General features: G+C 32.3%; 3 protein-coding genes, 1 long non-coding RNA gene and 1 pseudogene across 6 annotated transcripts; 2 read left to right on the top strand and 3 right to left on the bottom strand.

Annotated features, from left to right (window-relative positions):
- Positions 1-385: 385 nt before the first annotated feature.
- On the bottom strand, positions 386-2,452 carry LOC113787656 (uncharacterized). The gene is made up of 2 exons (XM_027336608.2): positions 700-2,452; positions 386-618 (listed from the first exon to the last, which is right to left on the bottom strand). The coding sequence occupies exons 1-2, from the start codon at positions 2,419-2,421 to the stop codon at positions 538-540; spliced, it is 1,803 nt and encodes a 600-aa protein (XP_027192409.2). The 5' UTR covers positions 2,422-2,452; the 3' UTR covers positions 386-537.
- Positions 2,453-7,419: 4,967 nt separating this feature from the next.
- LOC101501006 (inorganic pyrophosphatase TTM1) lies at positions 7,420-13,829 on the top strand. Of its 3 annotated transcripts, none has more exons than XR_003474258.2 (12): positions 7,420-7,596; positions 8,351-8,720; positions 9,074-9,188; positions 9,938-10,133; positions 10,270-10,383; positions 10,476-10,649; positions 10,872-11,066; positions 11,812-11,934; positions 12,012-12,124; positions 12,288-12,411; positions 12,532-12,677; positions 12,783-12,923. XR_003474258.2 is itself a non-coding variant. In XM_004508577.4 (12 exons), the coding sequence occupies exons 2-12, from the start codon at positions 8,381-8,383 to the stop codon at positions 13,539-13,541; spliced, it is 1,986 nt and encodes a 661-aa protein (XP_004508634.1). In that variant the 5' UTR covers positions 7,427-7,596; positions 8,351-8,380; the 3' UTR covers positions 13,542-13,829. The 3 variants fall into 3 exon arrangements, 2 of the variants coding, with proteins under 2 accessions (XP_004508634.1, XP_012573575.1); XM_004508577.4 differs by lacking the exon at positions 12,532-12,677 and adding an exon at positions 13,323-13,829 and having other exon boundaries at positions 7,427-7,596; positions 12,783-13,055; XM_012718121.3 differs by lacking the exons at positions 7,420-7,596; positions 12,532-12,677 and adding exons at positions 7,856-8,189; positions 13,323-13,829 and having other exon boundaries at positions 12,783-13,055.
- A 1,597-nt stretch (positions 13,830-15,426) lies between these two features.
- On the bottom strand, positions 15,427-17,211 carry LOC101500694 (H/ACA ribonucleoprotein complex subunit 2-like protein). The gene is made up of 4 exons (XM_004508575.4): positions 16,987-17,211; positions 16,422-16,491; positions 16,144-16,249; positions 15,427-15,864 (listed from the first exon to the last, which is right to left on the bottom strand). Exons 1-4 carry the CDS (start codon positions 17,120-17,122, stop codon positions 15,697-15,699), a joined length of 480 nt encoding a protein of 159 aa, XP_004508632.1. The 5' UTR covers positions 17,123-17,211; the 3' UTR covers positions 15,427-15,696.
- A 155-nt stretch (positions 17,212-17,366) lies between these two features.
- LOC140918684 (uncharacterized) lies at positions 17,367-17,777 on the top strand. The gene is made up of 2 exons (XR_012161278.1): positions 17,367-17,528; positions 17,633-17,777. It is a non-coding gene; the product is annotated as an uncharacterized lncRNA (long non-coding RNA).
- A 16-nt stretch (positions 17,778-17,793) lies between these two features.
- Positions 17,794-24,858, bottom strand: LOC101505594 (protein CHROMATIN REMODELING 24-like; annotated as a pseudogene).
- Between the last annotated feature and the right edge of the window lie 2,864 nt (positions 24,859-27,722).

Below are 27,722 nucleotides of genomic sequence, written 5' to 3'. Positions count from 1 at the left end.
GGTAAATTCATTTAAATTTAATTTATAACTTTATTAAATTAAATAGTCATGTAATTAATTAATGTATTTTTTAATGCAGCGTCGAGCAATACAAATTGCAGAGGAGCTTCTTGGTCGACAGCTGGTATTACCTGATGGCATCGCACTCGTGAATGAATTAATTTTGATATTGCGATCTCAGAGGGGTGGTGGTAGAGATTGGACTCATGTAGTGCCATATCGTAGGAGACATAGACAGACTTAGGATATTTATTTTGGATATGTATTTTGGATATGTATTTTAGATATCTATTCTGGATTTCAGATATTTTGGTTACAGATATTTTGGATATATTGGATATCTATTTTGGATTTCGACTATATTAATTAAATAATTCAGTTTACAACTTCAACAATTCATACAATATTATTTGAATTCATACAATATTTTGGATATTCATTAGATTTGAATTCAACAATTCAGTTTACAATAACTTCATTTATAGTTTCTGGAAATATCTGCAACCAATGTTGCATGCGATCCCTGTAAATAAATTCTCATTGTCGTGCTTCTTCATTGCAATAATTTTTCCACAAATTACTTGCTGGTGGTATAGGGGAATATGACTTTAAGTAAACCTGTTAAATTACATAACAATTATAAATCAATAACAATTATAAAGTGAATTATCAATAACAATTTAATATCACAATTAATACCTGTACGAAATGACAATTATTAACAAATGCAATAACAATCACACGATGATCTGACATAGATGTTGGTGGTGGACTCCGAAGTGGAAAATATGTTTGTGATTGGTTAAGTGATAATGCGACGACAACCACGTTAAACTTCGAAGCAATCACATATCCCATTTCTGGAAGTGTCATCCAATTATCCTTCGACGCAACTTGCTCAACATACACATTGTGTATAAGTTGTCGAACATAATTTTCTCCACCAAATAGTAACTCGTAATGAGACATGAACTCTTGAAGCTCTATCACACACTGTTGACGGATGAATGCCCAACAGTTCTCACCCATTCCAAGTAAAGCTGCAACTGCACGATATCCACAATTACCATCATCACCGACATCAATAATGTCATCTATGAATTTATGAATTTCAACTGGCAACCAATCTTTGAAGAGGAGAACTCTTGGTTGTTGAACTTTGCTAATTGATGGTCGAGGTGTGAGCTTTTGGACTGATGGTCGAGGTGCTAGCTTTTCTACTTTACTGGTATCTATAGTGCTACATGCATTTGTACCACTACATCGAACACTTGCATCCACATACTCCCACCAAGATGGATCACGCTTGGTTGATTTATCTCTTTTTGATACCTTACTTTTGCCTTTTTTTGCACCTTTTGTTTTAACCTTGGCAACCGGTGGAAACATCGACATAGTCGATGGATACGCGATCTCTCGTAATTTACCTTTAAGTGAAATTTTGCCAGGTACATCAAGTTCTTCAAACTTTTTCACTATGATATCTATTTCATGTTTCACAGATAACTCTGAAGGTTGACTCGATGCATCAACATGGAAAGTTAATTTACTCCACCAACCATGAATAGCGTCTAATGGAATGGAACGTGGGATCATACTATACCTGGCTATTTCACATGCACAAGGTAGACCATGTGTTGTCCTAATTGTGCAACGACACTCAGTCTGATCAATACCTACATACTTCACGCGATCATACTCTGCCGCAATGTGATCAATTGCATTTTTTGACACAACACCACGCAAATTCGCGTATAATCTGTTACTATAACGATGCACCTTTTGAATGATGCTCTTTTCAAATGATGCTATTATCTCATTGTGTTGTAATACAATCATGCTATTGATGGTTTCCCAAACACTGCATATATCACCAATACTATCTTGTAATATCCTTTTCAAACTCCAATGTGCCGACTCAACCCTTTGTGTTGTGGTGTTCCCAAAGTGCATAACTCTATTTGTCCACGCCTCAACAAACCTTTCCTTGTGAGGAATTAACCACTGCTCGTGTACATAATGATAAAAAATCGAACAGCTACTACAAATTCCTTCAAAGATAGCCAACTTCATGTAGTATTGAGCCTCATCATAACTGTAAATAAGAGCCTCCCATGCCTCCATTATTTGCACTTGCTTCTTTTTTGAAAACACGGTCATCTTGCACTTGGCTTTGACATTCTTGCATATATGAAACAAGCATAATAAATTCACTGCTTTTGGAAAAACATTTTCAACTGCGTTCATCAAAGCAAGGTCTCTATCAGTAACGATGACTTCAACTTCACCACTTGTAATCTGTTCTTTCACCATTTGTAGTGCCCATGTGAAGTTATCAACACGCTCAGACTGTAGATATGCAAATCCCACACAAAATGCCATTTCAGTAGATGTAACACCAATAATCTCAAGTAATGGCATTCGATACCTACAGGTCTTGTAAGTGCTATCCATAATCAATATTATGTGAAAATTATTTACAAGAGTGATAGCTTCCGTTGCTGCACATTCTATAGAACCAAACAATGAATTATGTGTGAGTATAAAATGTGCCTCTAAGCATAAAGTTGAGGTTTTTTGGTCATGAGTGACCGCTATAAAGTTAGTGTGGGTGGTTTTTTTGGAACTTCGATTAATGGTTCGACTTGTGGCGGTATTACTCGTAATTCAAAAGATAAATTCATTAAGGGGTTTTTATAATAGAGTCGGTTTTTGTTCTACTATTTGGATTGAATTTTGAGTAGTAAGTTTTGATACATAATAGTTAAACTTTAGAGTTTTATTTCAGTTGTGTTTGAATTAGACTATGTTGTAGTGATTAACACGAGTTGTATGATTTTTGAAATGGACTGTAAATAATGTGGGAAGATGTTTTCAATATTAAGTTCAATTTTGCTTCCCACACCCCTCAAATTACTTCCCACACCCCTCAATTTTTTTTAAACTCCAAAATACCCAAACTACCCTTCCCTCTATATTCACTTTAACCACTCATTTTCTATCTTCATCATCTTCATCTTCTTCATCTTCATTACCTACCAACTTCAATCTTCTTCAATATTCTTCAATCACTTTGATACATCTTCATCATTTTCTCATTTTGAACATCTTCATCATTTTCATCATCTTCATCATTATAGTGATTCAAATCAACTAGGTATGTATTTTGCTGTGTTTTAGAGCTGGGTATTTTTTTTTCAAATCTGGGTTTCGTACGTGAACTAAGTTCACGTACGTCTACGTGAAACCAATTCACGTACTTGATGAAATTAAGAAAATTCAGATTGTACGTGAATTAGGTTTACGTACGCATACGTGAATTAAGTTTGCGTACAACAATGGAGTTTTAAAATTGATGATACCTACGTGAACTCAGTTCACGTATGTGTACGTGAACTCAGTTCACGTATCCCATACGTGAATTGAATTCAAGTACACATACGTGAACTTAGTTCACGTACGGCTTAGATTTTACAAAATTTCATCATTTACGTGAACTGAGTTCACGTATGTTTACTTGAATTCAATTCACGTATGGGATACGTGAACTGAGTTCACGTACACATACGTGAACTCAGTTCACGTAGGTAACATCAATTTTAAAACTCGATTGTTGTACGCAAACTTAATTCACGTACGTGTACGTAAACCTAATTCACGTACAATCTGAATTTTCTTAATTTCATTAAGTACGTGAATTGGTTTCACGTAGACGTACGTGAACTAAGTTCACGTACGAAACCCAGATTTGAAAAAAAAATAACCAGCTCTAAAACACAACAAAATGCATACCTAGTTGATTTGAATCACTATAATGATGAAGATGATGAAAATGATGAAGATGTTCAAAATGATTAAAGATTATTGAACATGAAATGTATCAAAATGATTGAAGAATATTGAAGAAGATTGAAGTTGGTAGGTAATGAAGATGAAGAAGATGAAGATGATGAAGATAGAAAATGAGTGGTTAAAGTGAATATAGAGGGAAGGGTAGTTTCGGTATTTTGGGGTTTAAAAAAAATTGAGGGGTGTGGGAAGTAATTTGAGGGGTGTGGGAAGCAAAATTGTTAATATAAATATGAACATGTAATATGCATACTACCTTTTAGTTAACATGGTTCGTTTGATGAATCGGGTGCACCAAATGAAGCCACGTGTCCAGCACACTAAAATTACAATTGAAAAGAATCCAAAGTCAAAAACACGTGACCTTCCTTTCATCTCCTTTTATTGTGGCGCCTGTTACAGCCAGCGCCTCCGTGCCGCCCCTCTGACATCGATACTCACTCCATCGTTGTTCAAATATTACGGTGTTGCAGCCTCGCCATACAGATCTATAATATTTTATTTTTTCTCTTTTCTTTCCTGCAACACAATCAACAGGAAATATTGGTTCCCTCCTTTTCAGTAAGAATTCCTCTTTTCAAACTGATCTTGATGCTTGAACTCATGAAAGAGAAAAAGCACCAATTGTTGCTGTGATGGGCATAATTGAATTAGATGATTTTGTTTCTTGTGGACAACGATTGTTCACGGGGTATAGCGACAATGACGGTCAACAGTGGCTACGACGACAGTTGACGGTGTGGATATGACGCCGGCAAACAGTGGCGGCGAGGAGACAACTTTAATCTGTTTCTTTTTTTTTTTTTTTTTACGGGATGAATGGTTTTGTTAATGTTTTGTTTTATTTTTAAATAATTAAAGTTGCCACGTTGCTTCGTATCAATGATTTGATATATCTAACGAGCCGAAATTGGTTAACGGGCATGGTGCATTTCGCTCTCAAAAGTCAATGAATCCGTATTTTTTTCCTATATATTTGATTTTTGACGAAATAATATTTAAAAGGATAAAGGTATAAGACATTCAGATAAAAAATATAATAGGCATAAAATTTTCAAAACACACAGGTAATTACGTTAAATTTACCGTTTTTACGTTAAAATTTGTCATCCTCAAATACATCCTCCCTCCTTATTCATAGGATTGACAAAAAAGGAAACAGGCAATCAAAAGAATTAAGAAACGGCTTTGAAAAAGTAGTATTTTTCAAAGCTGTACTATCAAAAGAAGTTTTTTTTTTTCTTAATAGAAAATATCTTTAATTTAGAAGGACTTAAAAAAAAAATATTAAATAATGATTTTGGTAAATTCTTCAATAGTTTTTCATGTTATTATAATATTATTAAAAAATTCTTTAAAAATATAAGAAAATTATAAGAATATATTAATCAGATGCAAATTTACTCTATTTTTTCCCCTTCTATTCTCCTATAAGTCCTCCTTTTTCCTTCCTTTCAAGCTCATAAACTAAGTCTAAGTTGTATTTTACTTTCTTACTTCACTTCTTTTATTATAAATCTTAAATATTATTTGAGTTGTGTACAACTCTTAAAAAAATTATTATGTTAGGAACACTTGATATTGATGCACAATTATGTTAGTAATTTTTTAATAACATATTTAAATTACTGCCATGTTCAATAATATAAAAAGTGTAAACTTCGTTATGTTTTACCTTTCTATATAAGATACTTTTGATATAAAACTATAATATTTGATGTTATATTTTGCTTTTATATTTTTTTAAATGAGGTTGCACTTCCGTTGTGCGATTATTTTTATTTTTTTATATAGTATAAGGTTATGTATAGCCTTCTATTTATTTATTTATTTAAATAAATTAACAAATGTTAATTAAAAAAATAATAATTAAAAGTAGTAAAATTATATTAATAAAATTAAACAAAATACATATAATAGATATATTTAAATTAACTTAATTGAGTAAATGTGTCAAAACAAATAACATGTTATATTATTTTCTTATTTTACACATAAATGAACAGCTTCATTCTATTATATTAGCAACTCTTTTTTATTTTTTCTCCAAATTTAATAAATAAATAATAATGAAAAAACTAAATTATATTAATAAAATAAAATATATTCAATTGAAAATTTTATACCAAAGTATGTAATTTTATATAAATTTTGACTATAAACTTACCAAATCAAACACGACAAACTAGAACCTCTTGCGTTATCTTCTAAAGTAAGGTTTAAATCAGAAAATTATAATAATATCAACTAAAATTTAATATAAAACTTGCAAAAGGTGACTTTTAATAGTTAATATAGGAATGAGAAAATTATAATAATATCAACTAAAATTTAATATAAAACTAGCAAAAGGTGACTCTTAATAGTTAATATAGGACTTAATACTATTTAGTTTTATGAATCATAAATTACTATATATGTTAATCGTGACTCAATAGTGATATATATATATATATATATATATATATATATATATATATATATATAGAATGATATAATAATATTTATTATATATTTTTGTAAAAAAAAGACAACTCACTCTTGTATTACGATTAATATATACACACACACATAACCTATCTTTTTTTTTTATTTCTTAAGATTTATAAGAAGTGGTGAATCATAAGCTTTCCAAGAATCATGTGCCCAGCAAAAATCAGCGAGTTCCTATCCTTCCAAAGCTCATATCGGCCTACTCCAAAGAATTTACGTTTAATTTCAACAATAAATGATACCAAAGTTATTTAACTATTTTTCTTAATTTTGTTAGAACTATTTTAAGTTTTCCTCTATTAGACAAATGAGTTTTACATATAAGTATACCTCGATAATTGTAGTAACAAGATGCAATCTTAAAGACTTTAATTGACTACATACAAACTTCATGCTGTCAATAAATATCAATATTGCAAAGTCAACCAGGTATAAGTTGAATCAAAAAGTCTAAAAATGTCATCTCTTCTTCTTCCTCCATTTAAGAGATAGTTTGAGATTATTTTTTAAGTCTAAAATCACTTATTTAAGTATATTTTTGTTTTATTTTATTTAAATAAATTATTTTCACATAAATTTTATTTTTATTTTGTATTTTTATGATTTCGTCGATTGAATGTGACAAACTTTTTTATTTATTTCATTTTCTTGTAGTGTTAATTTAGTTAAAAGTAACAGTAACTTTAATTAATTATAAATTTCAATAAATGCCTTTAGCGTCGTTAATGTTACACATATAATGATATAATTATTCACACCCTTGTTATATTTGTATGCATCTCATTGTTAGTATATTTATTTTTTTGATTTTAATGAGATTAAATTTGTATCATGTATTCCACCTAATTTAAATGAATGAAGATATGTTTTTAGTAAAAAAAAAAATACAATATTAATGCCAAATGAAACTATCTTCTATTTGTATAATTGTCGTATATATTAATAATAATGTAAAAAATTGTATACAGTCCAAAATTTGTGAAGGATGAGCAGTCAAAACTGAAAAGTAAACGCTGGAATCGATTCCAATATTCCATTTGAAGTCAAAAATGGAATCAATCTGGACCAGACTCGTGTCCGTGGCACGCTTTGGAACTATCCTATTTACTGGCGTGGTTCCACATACGTTATTCTTTTTTTTATTCTGTGAAAAATAAAAAATCCGAGAATTGAAGTCCAATTGCTGCTACTGCAAATTGATCTCAACTCTGCTCAGCCGTCAGAACCATCCTCCATTCCCTTTTTATTCATCAGGTTCCACTTCTCACCGTAATTTTGATTGCTTTTCATAATAATATTATATTATGATAACAATACACTATAACTTATTCCAATTTTATAATAATCTTTCTCAACGCTTTTTTTCATCAAATTCCATTGTGCCTTTTCCGTTTTATTCTTTTTGCTAACTCACGAATGGCCATCTTTTAATTCGTAATTTTCAAGAGTTTGAAGTTTGGACCAAGCAAAGTTTTTATTATCTCAGTTAATTTTCTGTACACATGCATGTTTATTATAGTCGACACCGCTGCTTTTGATTTATCAAATCAAGATTAAATTTAGTTCCTTTAGAAGCAAATTCAACTTCCATGTATTTAGATTGAACCACTCACATCATGTATTGACTTATTTGTTTGAACTTATACTATTCTATAGCATGATATATTGTAATATCTATTTAAATTACTGTTAAGTTTGTTTACATGCATTTGAACCTAGATCTTGATTGACTATAAAAAGGTTACTGATGAGAAAATTTCGTATGTCTTATAATTGCTCATACCAATTTGAACGTAATTATTGTTAATTTATGGTTGCCACATCCAGTAAACTTGTGAGCTGTGAAGGTATAAATTTAATTATATACTTACTTTCAAGTTTATAGTATATATTTTGGAATTTCAAAATGTCTGATTCAATTTGGAGTTTATTTGTTTATAAGTCATAATTTTGTTCAGTTTTTTTCCCTATCTTCTGCAGTTGGATTTACCCTTTTCCTTTTCTGCAGTTTATGGTGTGAGTATCTTTGGTTTCCCTAATGGCACAAGATACTGCTTCTGGTGCTGAATCGCCACAGCCGCGTCAAGGTCTATTACGAGATCAGGTTCAACTAGTTAAAAGAAAGGATTCTGATCGCTATGAGATTGTTCCAATCCAAGATCCTTTGTCGTTTGAGAAAGGATTTTTCATAGTTATTCGTGCATGCCAGTTGTTGGCTCAAAAAAACGATGGAATCATATTAGTAGGAGTTGCAGGTCCCTCTGGAGCTGGGAAAACTGTTTTCACTGATAAAGTCCTCAGTTTTATGCCAAGCATAGCTGTCATAACCATGGACAATTATAATGATTCTAGTCGAATCATAGACGGAAACTTTGATGGTATGTTTTCTATACATACATCTCTTTACTTTTACATTATATATATAATATAATTTTTAATTTGTATACACTATTGTTTTACACTGTCACAAAATCACAAACAATCATATGTGTGATTTTAGTAACACTTATGATTAAAGTCAAATGTTTTTAATGATCCGAAGGTGATGATTGATTGACACTTAATAAAATCTTTACAAGGGCTGTGTATATGAATTAACTCCTAATATATAAGGACACCATACATCTATCTTTCTTGTTATTTATTTAGGGCATCTTAGTCAACAATAGTCAAAAAATAGGAAGGGATGTTATGCAAAACAGAGTTCTAATGTCATCATTATTTGAAACAGACCCTCGATTGACGGATTATGATACCTTGCTAAAAAATATACATGGTCTTAAATCAGGGAAGCCTGTTCAGGTTCCAATATATGATTTCAAGTCTAGTTCTCGCATCGGATACAGGTTGTGTACCTCTCAACTTCACTTTTTAAGAATATGCCTGCGCCATCTAGGATTACTCTCAAGAGTTAGGAAAACCTGAAATGTAGAATACATAAGCTAATAGAATTTCACCATGCCATCCATTATCAAGTTAATGTATTCAAAATGCTTTAGGCGTGGAAGTGGAAATTCCTTGAAATTTCTGATTATGTTAAAATTTTAGGATTGTGTTCGGCTACGTATAAAACATTATTCAATAATCTATTATGATTTTACTTTTGGATATCCAAACTGAAAAGTGATTTGGTTAGAAACATATAACCGATGAATTTATTAATCACGTTTAAAGATACATATTATGTGCAAAATGCTTAAAACGGTTTTTTTCCTAAAAGTAATTTTTCTGTTCAAGTGAAGTTATCAGTGACGATAACTAATAAATGTTTAGTATGCTGCAAAGGATTGTTAGAGTTTGAGGTGTCAACTAGTTGAGATATCTCTCTATAGTAATGCTTTTGCATGCCATTCTTTTATGATAAAAAATTATTGTTCTGCATTCACCTTTCAACACTCGCAGTCTTAGAGATGTAGAGAGACACACAAAACACGTACATGCACATGAATGACTTTTGTGTGGCTAGAAGAGGTGGAAGATAGCCCGTCTACATTTGGACTTATTAGCTTTAATAAATAGCATCATATGAAATATATTCCTAACCAAGATAATATTGCATATTAGTTGTTGATTTTCTTTACTATTTTTCTTACAGGACTCTTGAAGTCCCTAGCTCCCGTATTGTAATCATTGAAGGCATCTATGCCTTAAGTGAAAAATTACGACCTTTGCTTGATCTTCGTGTTTCTGTCACTGGTGGAGTTCATTTTGACCTTGTCAAGCGTGTTTTGCGGGACATTCAACGAGCTGGTCAAGAGCCAGAAGAAATAATTCATCAAATCTCTGAAACGGTTTCTCACTGACCCCATAATTCTTAGAAGCGGAAATCTCTGAAACGGTTTCCTTTAGATGTTTTGGAAACATAAATTTTTAAGGCTAAGAGTTATCTGCTATAATCCTTACCTATTATTTTGTTTCCTTTTGTAGGTATATCCCATGTATAAAGCTTTTATAGAGCCAGATCTCCAAACAGCACATATAAAAATTATTAACAAGTTTAATCCATTCACTGGATTCCAGAATCCCACCTACATATTGAAGGTGACCCTATGCTATATTATCATACAGTAGTTCTTTATATTTTTAAGTATTTTCTTCATGATACATTACTTTGATTGTTTCTACTGTTTCAGTCAGCAAAAACTGTGACAGTGGATCAAATCAAGGCAGTTATTTCTGCAGAGCATACTGAAACCGAAGAGGAAACATACGATATATATCTTCTACCCCCTGGAGAAGACCCTGAAGCATGTCAATCATATTTGAGGATGAGAAACCGGGATGGAAAGTACAATCTTATGTTTGAGGTTAGGTGATTAAAAATTTAACACTTTAGCAAGGTGTATATTTTATCTGAGTTGGTGTATATTTCACAATGGAGGATACTATTGAAATTGCAGCTTACAAACTCAGGGATTTGCAGATTGTATCTTTTGATACCCTTACCTTCACATGTCTGAGATTTGGGGAAAAGTTTGCACTTACAGCAAAATTACTGGAAAATTCATATATTGATTTCTTGTTTTCAGGAATGGGTTACGGATAGTCCGTTCATTATATCACCTAGAATTACTTTTGAGGTCAGTGTGCGTCTGCTTGGAGGGCTGATGGCATTGGGGTATACAATTGCAGCAATCCTGAAAAGAAGCAGCCATGTATTTCACGATGATAAAGTGTCGATAAAAACTGATTGGCTAGAACAACTTAATCGCCTATATGTCCAGGTATAACAACACATTATTTCTATGCTCGAAAAGTAGATTTAATCTATACTGCTATTGTTAGTTGACCGTCAATTGTACCCAAAGATGTCTGTTCTTTATCTGTTGATTTAATTTGTTTGGTACAATAAATTTTCTAATACCAGCTGAGATTAGTAACAGTTATGTTCTGTTGTTCTATTAAAATTAAATTAAGCACACTGTTTACTGTGGGCTTAGTTCTTGTTTTTTAATTATAAATATATTTTTTTACGTACACATATTGTCTTTTCTTTTTTGTTGTGTGTTGCTGTTATTGCTCCTTGTTTGATAGTATATAAAATTGGCCAGGGCTTGTGGGTTAGGCTTAAAGATTATATAATTTATATCAACACTATGACGCTAACTTGGCCTATATCCTGCCTGTCTGCCGGTGTAATAAAGTCCAATTTGGTCACAACTCAGCCCATTAGAAGGAATGTATAAATCTATTTGTGGAACATAATGTATAAAAAGGGTCATATGATGTATACAGTACACTGGCCCTGAATTTGAAAACTCAAGCTCAGGTATATCCCTATCTTTAAATTGGCTTAACATTAAGCCTTTTCAAAACCATGAACTTATTTTAAACCCAAACACTTAAAAATCTAGGCTGGGTTTGGTTGGCCTATGGAACTCAGGCCAAATGCTGCATATTCCATATGTGTATCTGATTTTATTGTTGTAACTTGTAAGTGACTAGATACCTGTTCATGTTGTTTTGAAGGTGCAAGGGAAAGATAGGAATTATGTTAAATTTGTAGCAGAGAAACTGGATTTGGATGGTTCCTATGTACCTCGCACTTACATTGAACAAATTCAGCTAGAAAAGCTTGTAAATGATGTGATGGTATGAATTACTCATGCTACCTTCTGTTTGTGCTTTGCATATTCGTACACGGAACCACTGATCTAGTCAAAATTCAGGCACTGCCGGATGATCTGAAGACAAAACTGAGCATAGATGATGATTCAGTTTCAAGCCCCAAAGAAGCACTTTCCAGAGCTTCAGCAGATAGGAGAATGAAGTATCTTAATCGGTATTTACTAATATTATTCACATATTTAACTCTCCTTATAAAGAATGTTGACGTGTCTTAGACTTGCTTTTCATGTTTGGGTTTAAAATTGCTGAATCTGATTGAAATGAAAATATGTTGAAGAAACAGCCATGTGATGTTTTTCTCATGTGGTCTTCTGCAGAGGTATTTCACAGTCATATTCAAATCAAAGGGACAAGATTCTACCTAAGTTGACTAAACTTGCTATAAATAACAGAGGATTCGACGGGAGAGCTCTAGAATCACCTGCTCCGATTGCCAACCAAGTAAGATATATCTGCTACAAGAAGTCATTTTGGCCACTTCATTCATTGATGTGTTATTACCTGCTGTTCTTATTGTTATTTTATGGAACTTAGAAAAGCTACTTGCTGAGTCTGTTGTAGATAGAAATGTTGAAAGAATAGCAAGATGCAATTGCACTGCATATTGGCAATAAACTTAGAGAATGGGAGCAAGTTTATATTAGACTTTCATGGAAATTATATTTATGCATTATTTCGGCTTAGAGATGGTGCTAAAGTTGATAGATGTATGCCTTTCTGACTAAAAGGTTTTATTTTCTGTTTATTTTTATACTCATCTGAGTGATCCATCTGCTGATATTTGCATCTGATATTTGCTTCTATGCTTCCAGGGAGTTATCACTCAACTGTCTGATCAAATTTCCACACTAAATGAAAGAATGGACGAGTTCACCTCCCGTATTGAAGAGCTGAATTCAAAGTTTGATCCTAAAAGAGTTTCAGCCAGCCAACAAAACCTGGCTTTACAGGCTGAGACCTGCAATGGCTCTGGCCCCACTTCTCTCTTTGTTACTGGATTAGGCAATGGTTCGTTGACTGGATCATTGCTACCTAATTCTACTTCATCCTCTCAACTGGTTAGAGAGTCTCCCCTAATGGAAGAGGTATGTGATTTATCCTCTCATTTCAAATTCACCTGACAGTAAGTGTGGTACTGCATTAAAGTGCATGTATGCATACTGTATATTCCTATATACATGTGAGGTAAACATTATATTTGTAGCACCAAATGAGAAACGCTAAAGAATGTGATCCATAAACAGACCATTAGGTCCACCGAGAGTATGTGATCAACCACGGGGAAAAATGACATGTAGGGAATTACTATGATCATATTCATGACACACTGTTCCTTCTTTCTCCCCCAATAGGTATTACTTGTTGCCCGAGGACAACGTCAAATCATGCATCAACTAGACACTCTAAGCAATCTTATGCAAGAATACTTTGGAGAAAGGTCACGGCTGGGAAAAACAGACCAGGCAAGCAGAATGCGCGAAGTTGAATCTCTTGCCGTCCCCCTTGTTCTGACTTTGGCCATTGGTGCTGTTAGTTTGTTCTTGTTCAAGGGTTTGACATCTAAAAAATAATTTGTCTTTTTAATTTCTTGTCATCACCATTTATGTGAGAAGCCTCATCAGTATAGCTAAAAGGTTTAAGTAATCAATTACCATTCTTCTTAACAAAAAGTAGTAGTGGACCACCTTAGGGTATTGTGGTAGTATATATTGCATTCACCCAAAGATGTAATAAATTAGTAATAAGTTTCACCGGGCTTGCACCTTTACTCTTTACTCAGCATACAAGCTTCTTTATACTTGTGACCACTAATAATCCATCCACGTGATGAAATATTCACACATAATTTTTTATTCTCAGGATTTCTTCGGTTGACAATTGATAATTCAATTTATGACCGTAGATGATTATGTCATCTTTCATATTAAGTGTCACATTATCAAAGAAAAAGTATCTTAGAGTGAAATTAAAATATATGTTTCTTTATAATTATAATGTGATATTAATTACTTCATTTCAATTTTATCTATATGAGGGTTACTCTTAAATTAATTATATTCTACCACGAATTTATTATAATAGTATGTAACAACTTTGTAAAATAAAAATATTGAGTGGTTGGGAGAAGAAAAATGATGAAAAATGGAAGTTAGAGTGGAGGAGATCGATGGAGTATTGGAGAGGGAGAGAGTGGGTTACCACTTAAGATGAGAATAAAGGAGATTTAGATTTTTTTTAATTCAATTTATTAATTTACACTTGCCCCAATTACAACTATCCGAGTGTCAAGAAATTCACACAGCGAAATAATTTAAGTTAAAATTTGACCGGAACTAAGTAATCAGATACGAGTTAAAGGGGGACCAAAATCATTTAAGTAGAAAATTTATAATAATAATAATAATAATAATAATAATAATAATAACTTGCACCTTTACTCTTTACTCAGCATACAAGCTTCTTTATACTTGTGACCACTAATAATCCATCCACGTGATGAAATATTCACACATAATTTTTTATTCTCAGGATTTCTTCGGTTGACAATTGATAATTCAATTTATGACCGTAGATGATTATGTCATCTTTCATATTAAGTGTCACATTATCAAAGAAAAAGTATCTTAGAGTGAAATTAAAATATATGTTTCTTTATAATTATAATGTGATATTAATTACTTCATTTCAATTTTATCTATATGAGGGTTACTCTTAAATTAATTATATTCTACCACGAATTTATTATAATAGTATGTAACAACTTTGTAAAATAAAAATATTGAGTGGTTGGGAGAAGAAAAATGATGAAAAATGGAAGTTAGAGTGGAGGAGATCGATGGAGTATTGGAGAGGGAGAGAGTGGGTTACCACTTAAGATGAGAATAAAGGAGATTTAGATTTTTTTTAATTCAATTTATTAATTTACACTTGCCCCAATTACAACTATCCGAGTGTCAAGAAATTCACACAGCGAAATAATTTAAGTTAAAATTTGACCGGAACTAAGTAATCAGATACGAGTTAAAGGGGGACCAAAATCATTTAAGTAGAAAATTTATAATAATAATAATAATAATAATAATAATAATAATAAAATCACGTTATTTTTCTAAAATAAAATGAATATAGGTGACATTCAGATTTTATTTTTCTAAAAAGAATAAAAATAAGTTTTAGAAAAAAATTAATTCGTTATTTTAAACTGGTACATTGCATGTTTTGACCAACAGTCACTAGTCAAAATATATTTGTTATAGTATCAAAATATTATTATCGAAGTATAGATGAAATTATTCAATTTAATATTTTTTTCTTTTACTCTTACAAATAAAATATTCATACCCATACTCTCCTTTATCAATAAAAAAGTATTATAACAATATATATTGTGTATAAAAAATTAATTTTATTTAGTATGAAATGTTTACTAAATATAATTTAACACATAATATGATATATAGTACAACAATATTATTTTATAAGATAAATTTATTATGTATAATTTACATATTATAGTATAATTAGTGTACACAATTTTTCTTGCAAAATCTAACTAATCAAGATAGGTGAGAATTTTCAGTTTCCCTCGTTTGATACCAGGGGATTGATCAAACAACCTTTATAATAAGAAAATAGAAAAATAGCTAAACCCATAGATCAAATGATTGCAGTACACTGCCCATATGTTGAACCATTGTAACCTAAAGTACAACATTTGTGTTGGTTTCAAAACAGTGAAGTTGTAAGTTCAGTGATTTCGGATGCAACTTGATCAAACTCTGATTTTAGTTTCTCTTGTACTCCTTGTTCTAGTTCACCCTTTGAAGGCTTTGTCATCACTAGAACACAACAAGTGGGCCTCTTAGTTACTCCCGCGGTTGCGGTTGCAAGGTCCTGAAAAAAGATATTGATAATTTAGCATATGAACTTTGAAGAGCTAGAATAATTGGAGTCTCTAAACACCTATGAAACAAAATAACGGAGTAGCGGAACTTTCTCAAAAGTAATAATTTCAGAAAATTTCTTTCCATTCACTTCATGTTTAAATTGAATTTATAACATGCTGAAGCAACAAATTTGTGTCATCCTCAAAGGAAATTAGAATCATGTGGTCATATAATATGAACTAAAATTATCAAAACATCAAGATTTAAGGCAAATTTAGTTACTTACTTCTTTAGATAGTACGTATACATACGGAATCTCAGCCTCTTCACACAAAACAGGAACATGAGCGATGACATCGATTGGCGATATGTTACCAGCTATAACACAAACACTACATGGCAAAAAGGGAAGAAAAATAAGCATCCGCATTGCTTTTGCAAAATGAAAAATAAAATCCCTGAGTATGTGCATTTTGTTGAGGAGAACAAAAACAAAACTTTTGAAGACATTCAGTAATTCTTATGCCTTTTGTTGAGAGGATCTAACTTTCACTTGATACTTACCCTTTTTGACCTCGCCTTATACTCTTAACCACCTCCTTTACTCCTCTCTTTATGCACTTGTTTTCAGCCGCTGAAAAAAGACACCAAATTAATACACAAAGAAGATGCAGGTTTATGTGAGCCAAAGTAGAAAAAAGCTCCATGCTTATAGAACAAAATACTTTTACAGAACCAACAAACTAAGAGTAAATAGAAAAAAACACAGGTTCAATTTCTTGGGGTAACAAAAATCTAACAAACATTCATTCAAAACAAAAAGCAAATGTCACTCTTTAGTTTAAGAAAGACAACTAAAATGTAACAAAAGACTAAAAAAAACTTATATTAAAAAATTATCACACTCGACTCCACAACAAAAACGACGGTTCATATTTCATATACAAGTTTCGATTTTTCAAATTAACCAAATTCTCAGAACACAGTAGCAGTAGAAGCAAAAGCAAGAAGTAAGAAACTAAAAGCAGCAAAAACTACATCGTAAGAAACTAATAGTAGCAAAAACAACAACGTAAGTAACTAACAAGTAAATACGAGGATAAAAAATCACACTTGACATAGATAATACCTCTACGAACAAGCTTGAGTGTTTTCTTAGAAAGCTTCTTCCCAGCAAGAGGTTTAGCAATGGGAGACAACGCAAGCATCTTCTTCTTCTCTCTCTCTTTTTGCACCGATTTCTCTCCTTCACTGTCGCTCCCCATCACACTCTGCTCCGGTGAAATGTGTTTTTGAAATTTAGGGTTTTACGGTCTCACAAATGTCAAGCTTGGTTTAATTTAGGGTTTATAAACACATGAATGCTTAGAACACGTATTTATTATTTGGGCTAATCCGGGTCTTCCTAACAAACTATAAGTTAGTCCAGCCCATTTTTTATTGGGCTGATAGTATAAGCAATATAATGGGCCTGAGAAAGAAACTAACCAACGGCCCATTTAATAAAAAACCTAAAATGCAAGGGGCCGCTACATAGCTTTGGTCAAAACACGACAAAGAGTTTGGGACGCGAGAAATCTAAGCGAAACACAGTTTCAAAGAAGAAAGCCACCATGCCTACCGTGAGTGTAGGGCGGGATCGCCTGTTTGCGGCTATAGGAAAAACTTACAGTGAGCTTCAATTTTTCATATCAATCTCTCTGATATTATTCATTAATTTTTATGTATTATGATGATGATCACACTTGTATTTTTTTTTATTTAATTTTTTTCAGCACAAGAGGAATTCGAAGACCTATGAACCATTTAATTGATTTTACTCTTTTTTACTATAGTACAGTCCAACTTATTTCAATTAAGTAAATATTTTGCACACATTCTCAGCTAAAATCTTCAATTCAGCTTTCTTTTTCTCTTTCAGCATTGCGTATGTTGATAAAAGTAACTAGGATATAGCATTTTCAGAAGCAGAATGCGATAGTTCAATAAACAATCTTCAACCAGTAGGTTGAAAAAACCATTTTCTACCTTATATGAGGAAAAAGTTCTATTAAACTTGTTTCCTATAGTAAATAAATAAGCTATACATTCAACACCCTTTCAAATTCACTGGTAAAATCATCTAAATCAATTACGTTTGTTTGTTCCATCTTCAGTTTAGTGAGTTCTCGATTCAGCTCTGCAATATGTCTCCGTAGTTTCTCCCCTTTGTCAGGTAATTTAGAAATCATCTCCTGCATAAGTTTAAACGAAGAAACAAAATCCAGTTAGTTGCATTTTAATTACCGAATAAGCCTACAAGGAATGAAGTATTTTTTGGGTACCACTGCTTGTCTTTTACCTATTCACCAATCAATTTAAGAAAAAGCATACCGTTTTTGTTAGCATTTGGGAGAGCCGAACAATTCTATCCTTGATTTCTAACTCGGTCAATTTACCAGCACTGCTGGGAGAAGAATCTTTTTTGCGTATATTAACATCCTTCGGATTAAAGGCAAACTCAGCCCTGATGTAAAACAAAATTGAAAAACAAGACAAATCAAAACCAAAAACATCCTTTAGCTTTAGAAAATAATATACAATAAATAATAGCATCATTATGATGTTGGGGACAAATGAGCTTAGGAAACCACAAAATCATTAAAATGAGAAAACTCATTCAGTAAAGGAGTGTGGCTGCAGAAACACTAATCTAAATAATAGCATCATTACCCGTCAACAATTCGCTCATGTGAAGATGATAATGATGATGAAGTTCCAATATGTTTAGTACATGAGTCCTGCAACCATTGTATTAATTCAGACTTTTTGATAAAACAATTGCTTGTTTTCTTTAAATATGTCTCTTATTTTCAATAGTCAGTTTTAGTTCCGGTCATATTAACATTTTGAACTTCGGCATGATTTTCTTAGTAAGCATTTTCCAAAAAATAATATGTACGGAGGAGCCTATCATAATTTAAATGCAATAGATCAGTTTTCCATTAGTGAAATCAAATGCTATACGAAAATGTCAGCAAATTAGGAATGGTATTACCCATGTTCATGAAGCATTTACCTTATTACTTCATCCTCAGGACCATCTTGAACTGGCTCTGTCTTGGAAAACAGCAAACTGTGGTGGCTAATTCCAGCTATGCCCTGACTTTTCAGGAATTCTATATGTGTTTGGAAAGAGCCATCCCTACCCAATATACAAACAGCCTTTAAAGAAAGGAATTAACAGATCCAGCACAAATTGAGTTACTTCATCATATTTGTAAAATTTCAATAGAGATAGGAAGTGCAACGTGTGAAAGTTGTATCAAATGAGAAAAATGACCAAAATAATGTAAAGCAAGCAACAATTGATGCATATCACCATTAGCAAAAGAGATATTTCAAGTTATGGACTCATTACACTGTATGTTGACAATCGTGTTCCTCATCCAATTGCCGTTGGGTAACAGACACATCAAATCCTTCTTTTGGGAGGCTGAAAAGCTCCCTAAGATCCTGCAAGCGATGAATGAAAGTTACAGATTAGTATAAAAAATCACAACTTCAACTGTAGATACGACAAATGTATATCTGAAAAACATATAGTACTTCTCAACAAACTTGTACCTGCTGGCAAAAGTACCGAGTTTGTTCTTTATGTTCAGAAACTGTTTTGAATAATCCTCCTTTATATACCTAAACATTATAAAATTCGAGTGTCAATTGATGTCCAAACCACAATGTTTTTGCCCATGCAGTTCAATCATAACTATGCTAGATACTTCTCTTTATGTCCATTTCATTCATTAATTGATACTCTACAAAACATTTGAAACAGATAAATTACCTGCTTCCTATAGATCTTTTCCTCAACAGTTCCGCATGTCATCAGTCTATACACAATTACATCTTTCTTTTGACCAATGCGATATGCTCGGTCAACACTTTGATTATCAGTACTGTTGAAAACAGAAAGTAGAGGCTCTTTACATTCAACACTATGTATATCAGTACTGTAGAAATACTTTTACCAATAATACTGTTTTGCCATACTTCAAATAAAACTAGATCTAGTTGAAATGCGAAGGGAAAGCAAAACTTCAAGATGTACCTTGGGTTCCAAGCAGGATCAACTACAATCACACGATCTGCTTTTGTAAGTGTCAGTCCTAAACCACCAACCTGAGATGTCAACAGAAATATTGGAGCTCCAATACCATCTTGGAAATCCTGAAATCAAATGAACAATTAGTCATGAAAAAATAACACATGTAGGATTTAAAAAGGTTATTGAATTTGCAAAATACTTACATCAACAGTTTTTATTCTGTCACAGGATTTTGTTGTGCCATCGATTCGTAAAAAATCATAGCCTTTGGATGTTATGCATTCCTATGATCAATTAACAGAAACCTTTGAGTCAACTCCCAAACAGAAAACACACAACAATAAAATAGTGCAAGGAATCACAAGGGAAACTTCCAGCATCCTCTTGCAAATGACCTAAACTTGCTAAAAGATTATGGAATCACTACCTATGCACATTTAATTACAAAAATCACCAACATACAAGAAACAGTGGAGAATTGAGTGGTCGACAGTTTACAGACAAAATAATTGCAAATAAATAAAAGAAGTTACTACTGAACTGACCTGAATAAGATTAAGCATCTTGCGAGTCTGAGAAAAGATAAGCACCTTATGCCCTTCAGGGATCAAATTATCCTACAGTAGATAACACTTGACTATAATGTTATACAAACAAGTAAACTACAAAACATATACTGCATCCACATGACAGCAGCACTTACCAATAATGACATGATTAAAGATATTTTGCAACATTAACCTCCTCTGGCTTTAGCATTGAGTCCATCCCTTCCAACACATCCTCAGCTGCCCTCTTTGTCAACAGAAGTGGATGATCACATATTTTCTTCAAAATCTGACCCATATAAATATTTCCAAAAAATATGGAAAAGTGAACCGTAACCAAACAAGATTACATATGAATATATGAAGTACAAGAAACACAGCCTAAGAAACACAGCCTAAAAAGAAAGAGAATAGTGAAAATAACATTCAAAATTACCGTAAGGGCAGCCAGTGGTGAACCATCAAATGCTGAGAGAACAATTTCACTCTTCAAAAATGCTTCATAAAGATGCCGCTACACCAAATAGAAATAAAAAGTCAACAAAACAAGTGTTATCTAAAAAATAAAAGGAAAAACAACAAAGAATTGTATACCTAACCTGAATATTGGTCAATCGAAGCCACACAATGATTTATCTTTTCTGAGAAAGTTTTGCAGTTGTTTTTTTCGTATCTTGATTGAAAACCTCACTTTTTAAACGTCTCAAAAACTAAGGCTGAATATGATCCCTTAGCTCCTATTGAGAAAGGAGGAGTGATACTCAAAATCAACACATTAAATACACTACCTAATTTTCTTAATATATGCGAAAATTAAATGACAAAAGGAGCTTATAATAGGGAACAAAGGTAGTACTCAAGTGAAAAGTATATCTTGTTGAGCCTCAAGACATCTACTATCTTAAGACACCAAGTTTTGATGTATCCAATTCCATACACTTGATGAGTTGATGAATAATGCGGTTCATGTATAAGCTAAACGTGCAGTAGTTTTCATTATAGAGGACTGACAATCCATCAAAAATATCACAAAGCTGCCATCTCTACCATGTCAACATAGCCTCCATTTTGTCAACTTCATGTTATAATCTTTTCAAAGCCTAAACGTGAAGTCTACTGAGGTTCAGATGACAGATTTTTGTATATAAATATGAACTATCTTTTTTAATGTTCATTACCAATTTTATCTCTAATTTAACTCAAACATTTCAAAGTTTTTCTATTAATGTTTATTGCCTAGGGTTCATAGGTTATAAACTAAAAATTGTTCTTATAAGTATAGTCCAACTAATAATTAGATTTTGAAACATAAATGACTACCTTTGCTATAGATGAACCAATGCGCTTCTCTCTGTCAGACGCATTTTTATCATTTCCACGGAGTATAGGTGTTTCATATTTATCTTTGAACCTGAAAAATTATAGTTTCCAAGACATGAAAACCGTAGCCAAATTAATATTGCAAGAAAATGATTATTACCATTTTTTGTCACCAAGCAACTCGGGGCAGCAGAAATTGAACAATGCCCACAATTCCTGTAAAGAAGTTATAAGATTGAAAGCAATTAAACAAGATTGCATAATCAAATTCAAAAAAAGCACATACACCATTCTAAAATATACATACCAGCGATTATAAAACAAAAACATTTTCATCAAAATACCTTGAGATTATTTTGCAATGGTGTGCCACTAATGATAATGCGATGAGCACTGGGTATCTCGAGCAAACTTTTAGCTCTCTGAGTGCTTGGGTTCTTTATAAGGTGTCCCTAAAGTTAAGAACATTATGAACCAAATAATTAAAATTACCACCGTTTAGAGTATATTTAACATGAGCATTCTATTCAATGTCATACAATTCAAATTTAAGAATATTTATATGACCAACACGATCAAATAATCTTGAGTTGTCCCGCAACTGTGCTCACGTGTCAAATATGCAGAAACAAAACTGTAAGGTGGGTTTCTACTTAAAGAATTTCAGAGTGACCAGCCCATTCAAAGTTCGCAGTTTGTATGTTTGGATACATTATCAATGAGACAGCTATTACTTCTACATACTTTTGCAGTTTCTATTATAAATAATAAATAAGTTTACATGCAATTCTCTGCTCAAACCAAACAATCAATGACCCCCTTACCAAGGTAACTACATTAATTGCTCACGAATAAAGCATAGAAATTGTAGAGAAATAAATAAAGGTTAAAAACTACTGAGCAAAAGGTGAACTGTATGTTGACAAACCAACATTTGATCTTATAGGTTTTACATAGGATATATCCATTCTTACCTCATCAAGTATCATGTAGTCCCATGTAGGGCCGTCTTCACTTTCCTCGTCATCAAAATATCGGGACCCCTTTAAGGACTTGGTATTGTTGCGGACAATATCATATGTGGTGAGAAGAACACCTTTGTCCTAAAAGGATACATGAGAAAATGTAGTTTAAGATTGATAGAAACAAACAAATAAAAAACAATCATTTAAATGTGACGCTGCACAAAATAGGTTCCCTTCAAAATCTCAAGCTCGTTTTGAAGTCCACATACAAAATGCAAGATATTTATTTATCCTGCCTGCTAAAAGGCATGAGCATGAACTTAATTCCTTGACACATTTAATCAAACGGGAAAAACAAGAAAGATTGCATACCTGAAGTATGTACTGAAGTTCATATTCTCTGGCTTTTGCGCAAGTTCCAAAATATCTGCAGAATAGCATAAATTGGCAATTGTTGTTCATAAAGAAGAAAAGCTTTAATTTAGCATTTTAAATAAACTAGTGTTATGAATAAAGTCAGGAAGCCGCACTCTTTTGTCATCTCAGATAGACCAACAACGGCCAACTCTTTGATCCAATGCGGCAATAGTGTTTTTGGGGCCACAACCAATGCCCTTGTAATTAAACGGGAATGAAAAAGTCCAGCTAGAAATCCACAAATCTGCAAGAAAAAACCGGCATTGGTAAATCCCCAACTAAAATTGGCAAACTAAAAGCTGCAAATATCTTACTTCTCATTTCATTCCCTTACCTGCATTGTTTTCCCCAAACCCATCTCATCTCCCAAAATTCCACCTTTTACCCCGACAATGCAATGACCAGAGCCAATTCAATCCTTCCCGTTGATGTGGATACAACATTTTCGCAATTTTAGCCTGCAACTTATATGTAGATTTTGGGCCATTCAGTGTTATAGAACCATCATTGATGACATGGGTTTGGGGAAAACAATGCAGGTAAGGGAATGAAATGAGAAGTAAGATATTTGCAGCTTTTAGTTTGCCAATTTTAGTTGGGGATTTACCAATGCCGGTTTGGAGAAGCTTCTTCATCCTTAACTGGTTGATGATTCTCCAGATAGTTTTGACCTAATAAATCAAATAAGGTATGAAACTCTGAAATGAAAATATATATAATAAATAATGCAATAATCATTAAATCAATTGAAGTGAAGCAGAAAAGAAAACACTTACCAAGAGAATGATTATCCAAAAATTGTGGAACCTCGTTGGGAAGAAAAGCTTCTTCTACCTTAACTGGTTGACGATTTCCTCGAAAATTTTGACCTAACAAGGGATAAACGTATGTAACTCAGAAATGAAATGCAATGATTATATATATAGCAATAATAATGCAATGATCAAGAAATTAATTGAAGAGAAGGAGACAAGAAAATACTTACGAAGTGAACAATCATCAAAAAACTGTTGAACTTCATTGCGACAAGGAGCCTCTTCTACATTATCTGGTTGGCGATTCTCCGGAGAAATTTGGCCTAGTAATCGAATAACCAAAGTAACTCAGAAATAACAATAATACTAATTACAACAACAACAATAACGATGATGATGATGAAATCAGTTGAAGTGAAGCAGAGATGAAAACACTTACTACGAGCACGATTATCGAAAAACTGAGGAACCTCGTTGCGAATAAGAGTTTCTTCTACATTAACAGGTTGATTATTCTCCGGAGAAATTTGACCTAAGAATCGAATAACATATTTAACTCATAAATGAAATGAAAAATGAAATGCGATAATGAGAGAATAGAATACAAGTAATACCGATTGGAGAATCGAAGTCGGTAATAGCAGAAAACTGAGGAATAGTATCATCGTTATCTTGCGGAACGACGCTTCGTCGGGGTTGAATCGGTGTTTCGTATTCATCTGGGGAGAAAAAAGAAAGAGTAGAGTGTGATTGAAAAATGAAGTGATGAAAGTTAGAAAAGAAGAAAATAGTAACAGTACCATTAGCGATGGGTTTGGAAGAGGGTTTTGGAGGAGCAGATAAATCTTGAAGGAAGCGATAGTGACTATCGTTGAGGCTAAGAGGTTTCTTGACGCTCTTGTTCGCCATTGATTTTGAATTCAAAACAGAAATGGGATTTTCCAATCAGATCAATACATAAGGTGGTGTGGATCGTCTTATATACTGCACTTATTATTATTCCGAGTATTAATTACTATATATATCATTTTTTTTGTTTAAATTTTTGTTATTACTGCTGCTTGAGACTTCTCAGTTGTTAACTTCCCGCTTTGTTGGCTAAATTTGAATTTTGCATTCAAGTTTCGGAGTGGTAAAGAGCTATACAATCAGTTTTCCTTCCGGTTTGTTCGATTTTCTTTTGTTTTTTAAATCTTTACAAATTACAATCATCCTAACCGATTTTTATTTGTTAAGAAAAACCTAAGCAAATTTAATTATTTTTCATTTTAATTAGAGATTCAACTTAATATTATTCAAACTAACTAAGACTTAACTTCATTGTTTTTTTCAATGCAATGCATAACATATCATCATTAATAATTAAAGGAACAATATAAAGTGTAATATAATAAAAAAGACAGAACAAATTATATATAATTTTTTCTTTGTAAAAGAATGAGTCGCACTATCCGTTTAATGTTTGTTTACACTAAAATTGAAAACAAAATGAAAAATAAAATAAAGAAAATAACGAAGTGCTTTAAAAAAGTTCAAATTCTCTTTTTAATAGTTAAGAGGCAGTGGGGAATACAGTTAATCATAGAAAAATAAACAATCAATAACAAAATGAATTTTAGGGTACATGAAAACATAGATTAAATAAATGTTGACTCTTTTAATAGATGTTAGTGTCTTAAGGGACTAACTACTTCTTGCCTCTTGGGAAGGGGATACCTTGGATTAACCTAAAAAAAGTACGTATTTATACTTTTACAATGAGCATTTGTGTTAGAGGATGTATAACACATGTACATCTAAGAGTTGAGGCAATAGTCTTTGTGCATTTATTAGAGGATTTTGAACATTTTTATTCAAATTTAAAAAATGTCTTATGTAATTCAAATGAATCCTTGCATAAAGACATCATCAATATTATTATACTAAATATTGTTGTTAACATCCCAAGGCAATTGTTGTTAACTATGACATATATGAATCGGTTTTTATTATATTAAATAACTTAATTTGTAAAAGAAATTATTATTTGATATAAATTTTGACATCAATGCTATATTTTTATATAGTATTTAATTTTTACATTATTTTTTCTCTCTCGTCAAATATTTTTTCTTTCACTTCCAATCTGACATATGCACCTAATAATATGCAGTATTGATATACGATGTCAGAATTATTGTTCAAATAACACAGCTGATTTTGATTTTGCAAATAACAATTTTTCTTTTTTTACAAAACTCAAGTTATCACATTAGAGCAAAAATTAAATCTCATTGAGTGAAGAAATACATCCTACCTAACAAGAAAAAAATAAATCAAACTTGTACTAAAAATATGTTAATAAATAATTGAATACTTCAAAAGAGAGGAAGAAGAAAAAAAAACTACAAAATCTAAAGCCAATTAATGAGACTTGAATAATCAAATTCTCATTTCTTTAAACAAACCCATATGAAATGTCTACTAAAATTCATAAAGAAGACAAGTTTCATAGAACTAACTAACAAAGCCTATTATGTCCATAAATATACATAGAACAAGCGTGTATCCCTCAACAAGGCCTATATATTCATGTGGTGCAAATGCAGAAGGTGAGGATTATAGAGAATAGTTCAAGCATTTTGAAGCAAGGCCATCACCGACTAAGATGATCAATATTACTCCATCCTAAAATATAAACAAAATCAAAGTAAAAAAAATAGACATATCTGATCTAAAATTTTGATCAGATATATCAATTTTTTTTGACTAATTTTTTACTTATATTTTGAGAATGATAAAATATGTATCAATCACACATGTCATCCCAAAAGATGATAACATCAAGTCAAATTCACGTACAAATTAATCATGTCATGTCATGAGCCCATAGATTTTGCCAATGCCATTTCACTTTCATGTGAGGCCACAGATGATGCCCTATTCAACTCACCACCACCTCTTGATGAAGTTGCAACTTCAACATCTGCATTCTTAGGTGGATTTGTAGCACCCCAATTTCCTCCTCCACCGCCCCCTCCGCCGTTAGACATTCCCATTCTAACTCTAAATCCAAAACACCTTGAAAAAATTCTATATAAACATGTGAAAAACCAAAAAGCCCATGGTAGACAAACCAATGAGACACCAACTATAGGTAACCATGATGCTGTTTCAGATTCGGGAATGATCATGTATGCCACAAGACACACACCTCCTAGTAATAAAGAAAGGAACAAAAAAAATGTTACAAGCCATATGAATGCGCGGCCAGAACTTGAATCAGACTCAGGCATTTGTTTGCGTTACAACATATATAACATGTATAAATTTCGAACAAATATAATGTTGATCGGGTTGCGTTGGTGACCCTAAATTACAACAAATAGTGATGAAACATGGATCATGATTAATTTGTCTTTATCATCCATTTTAAGGTATACATGAATTTCATTTTGAGGGGTTAATGATATTGGTTTGACATACGGTGAAGAAGGTTGCAAATGGAGGTGATTTTGGTTTGGTTTGGTTTTGTTTTGTTTTTCCTAAGTTTTGATTATTTTGGTGTCGTTGCAATAATGAAGCCTGAAAATGGGAATTTCTCAAGTGGTGGTGATAGACATGTTCAAAAGTTTGTTAAGGGCTAATCTTAGGATAAATATATGTCTAGAAAGAGAGAGAAGGGAAGTAGTTTCCATTTATGGTTATCCAAGTTGAGGTTTGAGTTACTTGATCTTGATCTCATAATATATGTGTTACTAATTCACATTGAATGCTTTCATACAAACAAAAAA

This window comes from Cicer arietinum, chromosome 7 (genome assembly GCF_000331145.2).
Source record: "Cicer arietinum cultivar CDC Frontier isolate Library 1 chromosome 7, Cicar.CDCFrontier_v2.0, whole genome shotgun sequence".
Classification (NCBI taxonomy): domain Eukaryota; kingdom Viridiplantae; phylum Streptophyta; class Magnoliopsida; order Fabales; family Fabaceae; genus Cicer; species Cicer arietinum.
This window is presented reverse-complemented; position numbering and strand designations above follow the sequence as displayed.

Coding starts and splice junctions, on each gene's coding strand:
- LOC113787656 (XM_027336608.2), bottom strand. CDS start 2,421: ATGCCATTACTTGAGATTATTGGTGTTACATCTACTGAAATGGCATTT. Junction 619..699: donor ATAATTGTCATTTCGTACAG/GTATTAATTGTG, acceptor GTAATTTAACAG/GTTTACTTAAAGTCATATTC.
- LOC101501006 (XM_004508577.4), top strand. CDS start 8,381: ATGGCACAAGATACTGCTTCTGGTGCTGAATCGCCACAGCCGCGTCAA. Junction 8,721..9,073: donor CATAGACGGAAACTTTGATG/GTATGTTTTCTA, acceptor TATTTGAAACAG/ACCCTCGATTGACGGATTAT. Junction 12,412..12,782: donor CTGCTCCGATTGCCAACCAA/GTAAGATATATC, acceptor CTATGCTTCCAG/GGAGTTATCACTCAACTGTC.
- LOC101500694 (XM_004508575.4), bottom strand. CDS start 17,122: ATGGGGAGCGACAGTGAAGGAGAGAAATCGGTGCAAAAAGAGAGAGAG. Junction 16,250..16,421: donor ATAAGGCGAGGTCAAAAAGG/GTAAGTATCAAG, acceptor TTTGCCATGTAG/TGTTTGTGTTATAGCTGGTA. Junction 15,865..16,143: donor TATACGTACTATCTAAAGAA/GTAAGTAACTAA, acceptor ATCTTTTTTCAG/GACCTTGCAACCGCAACCGC.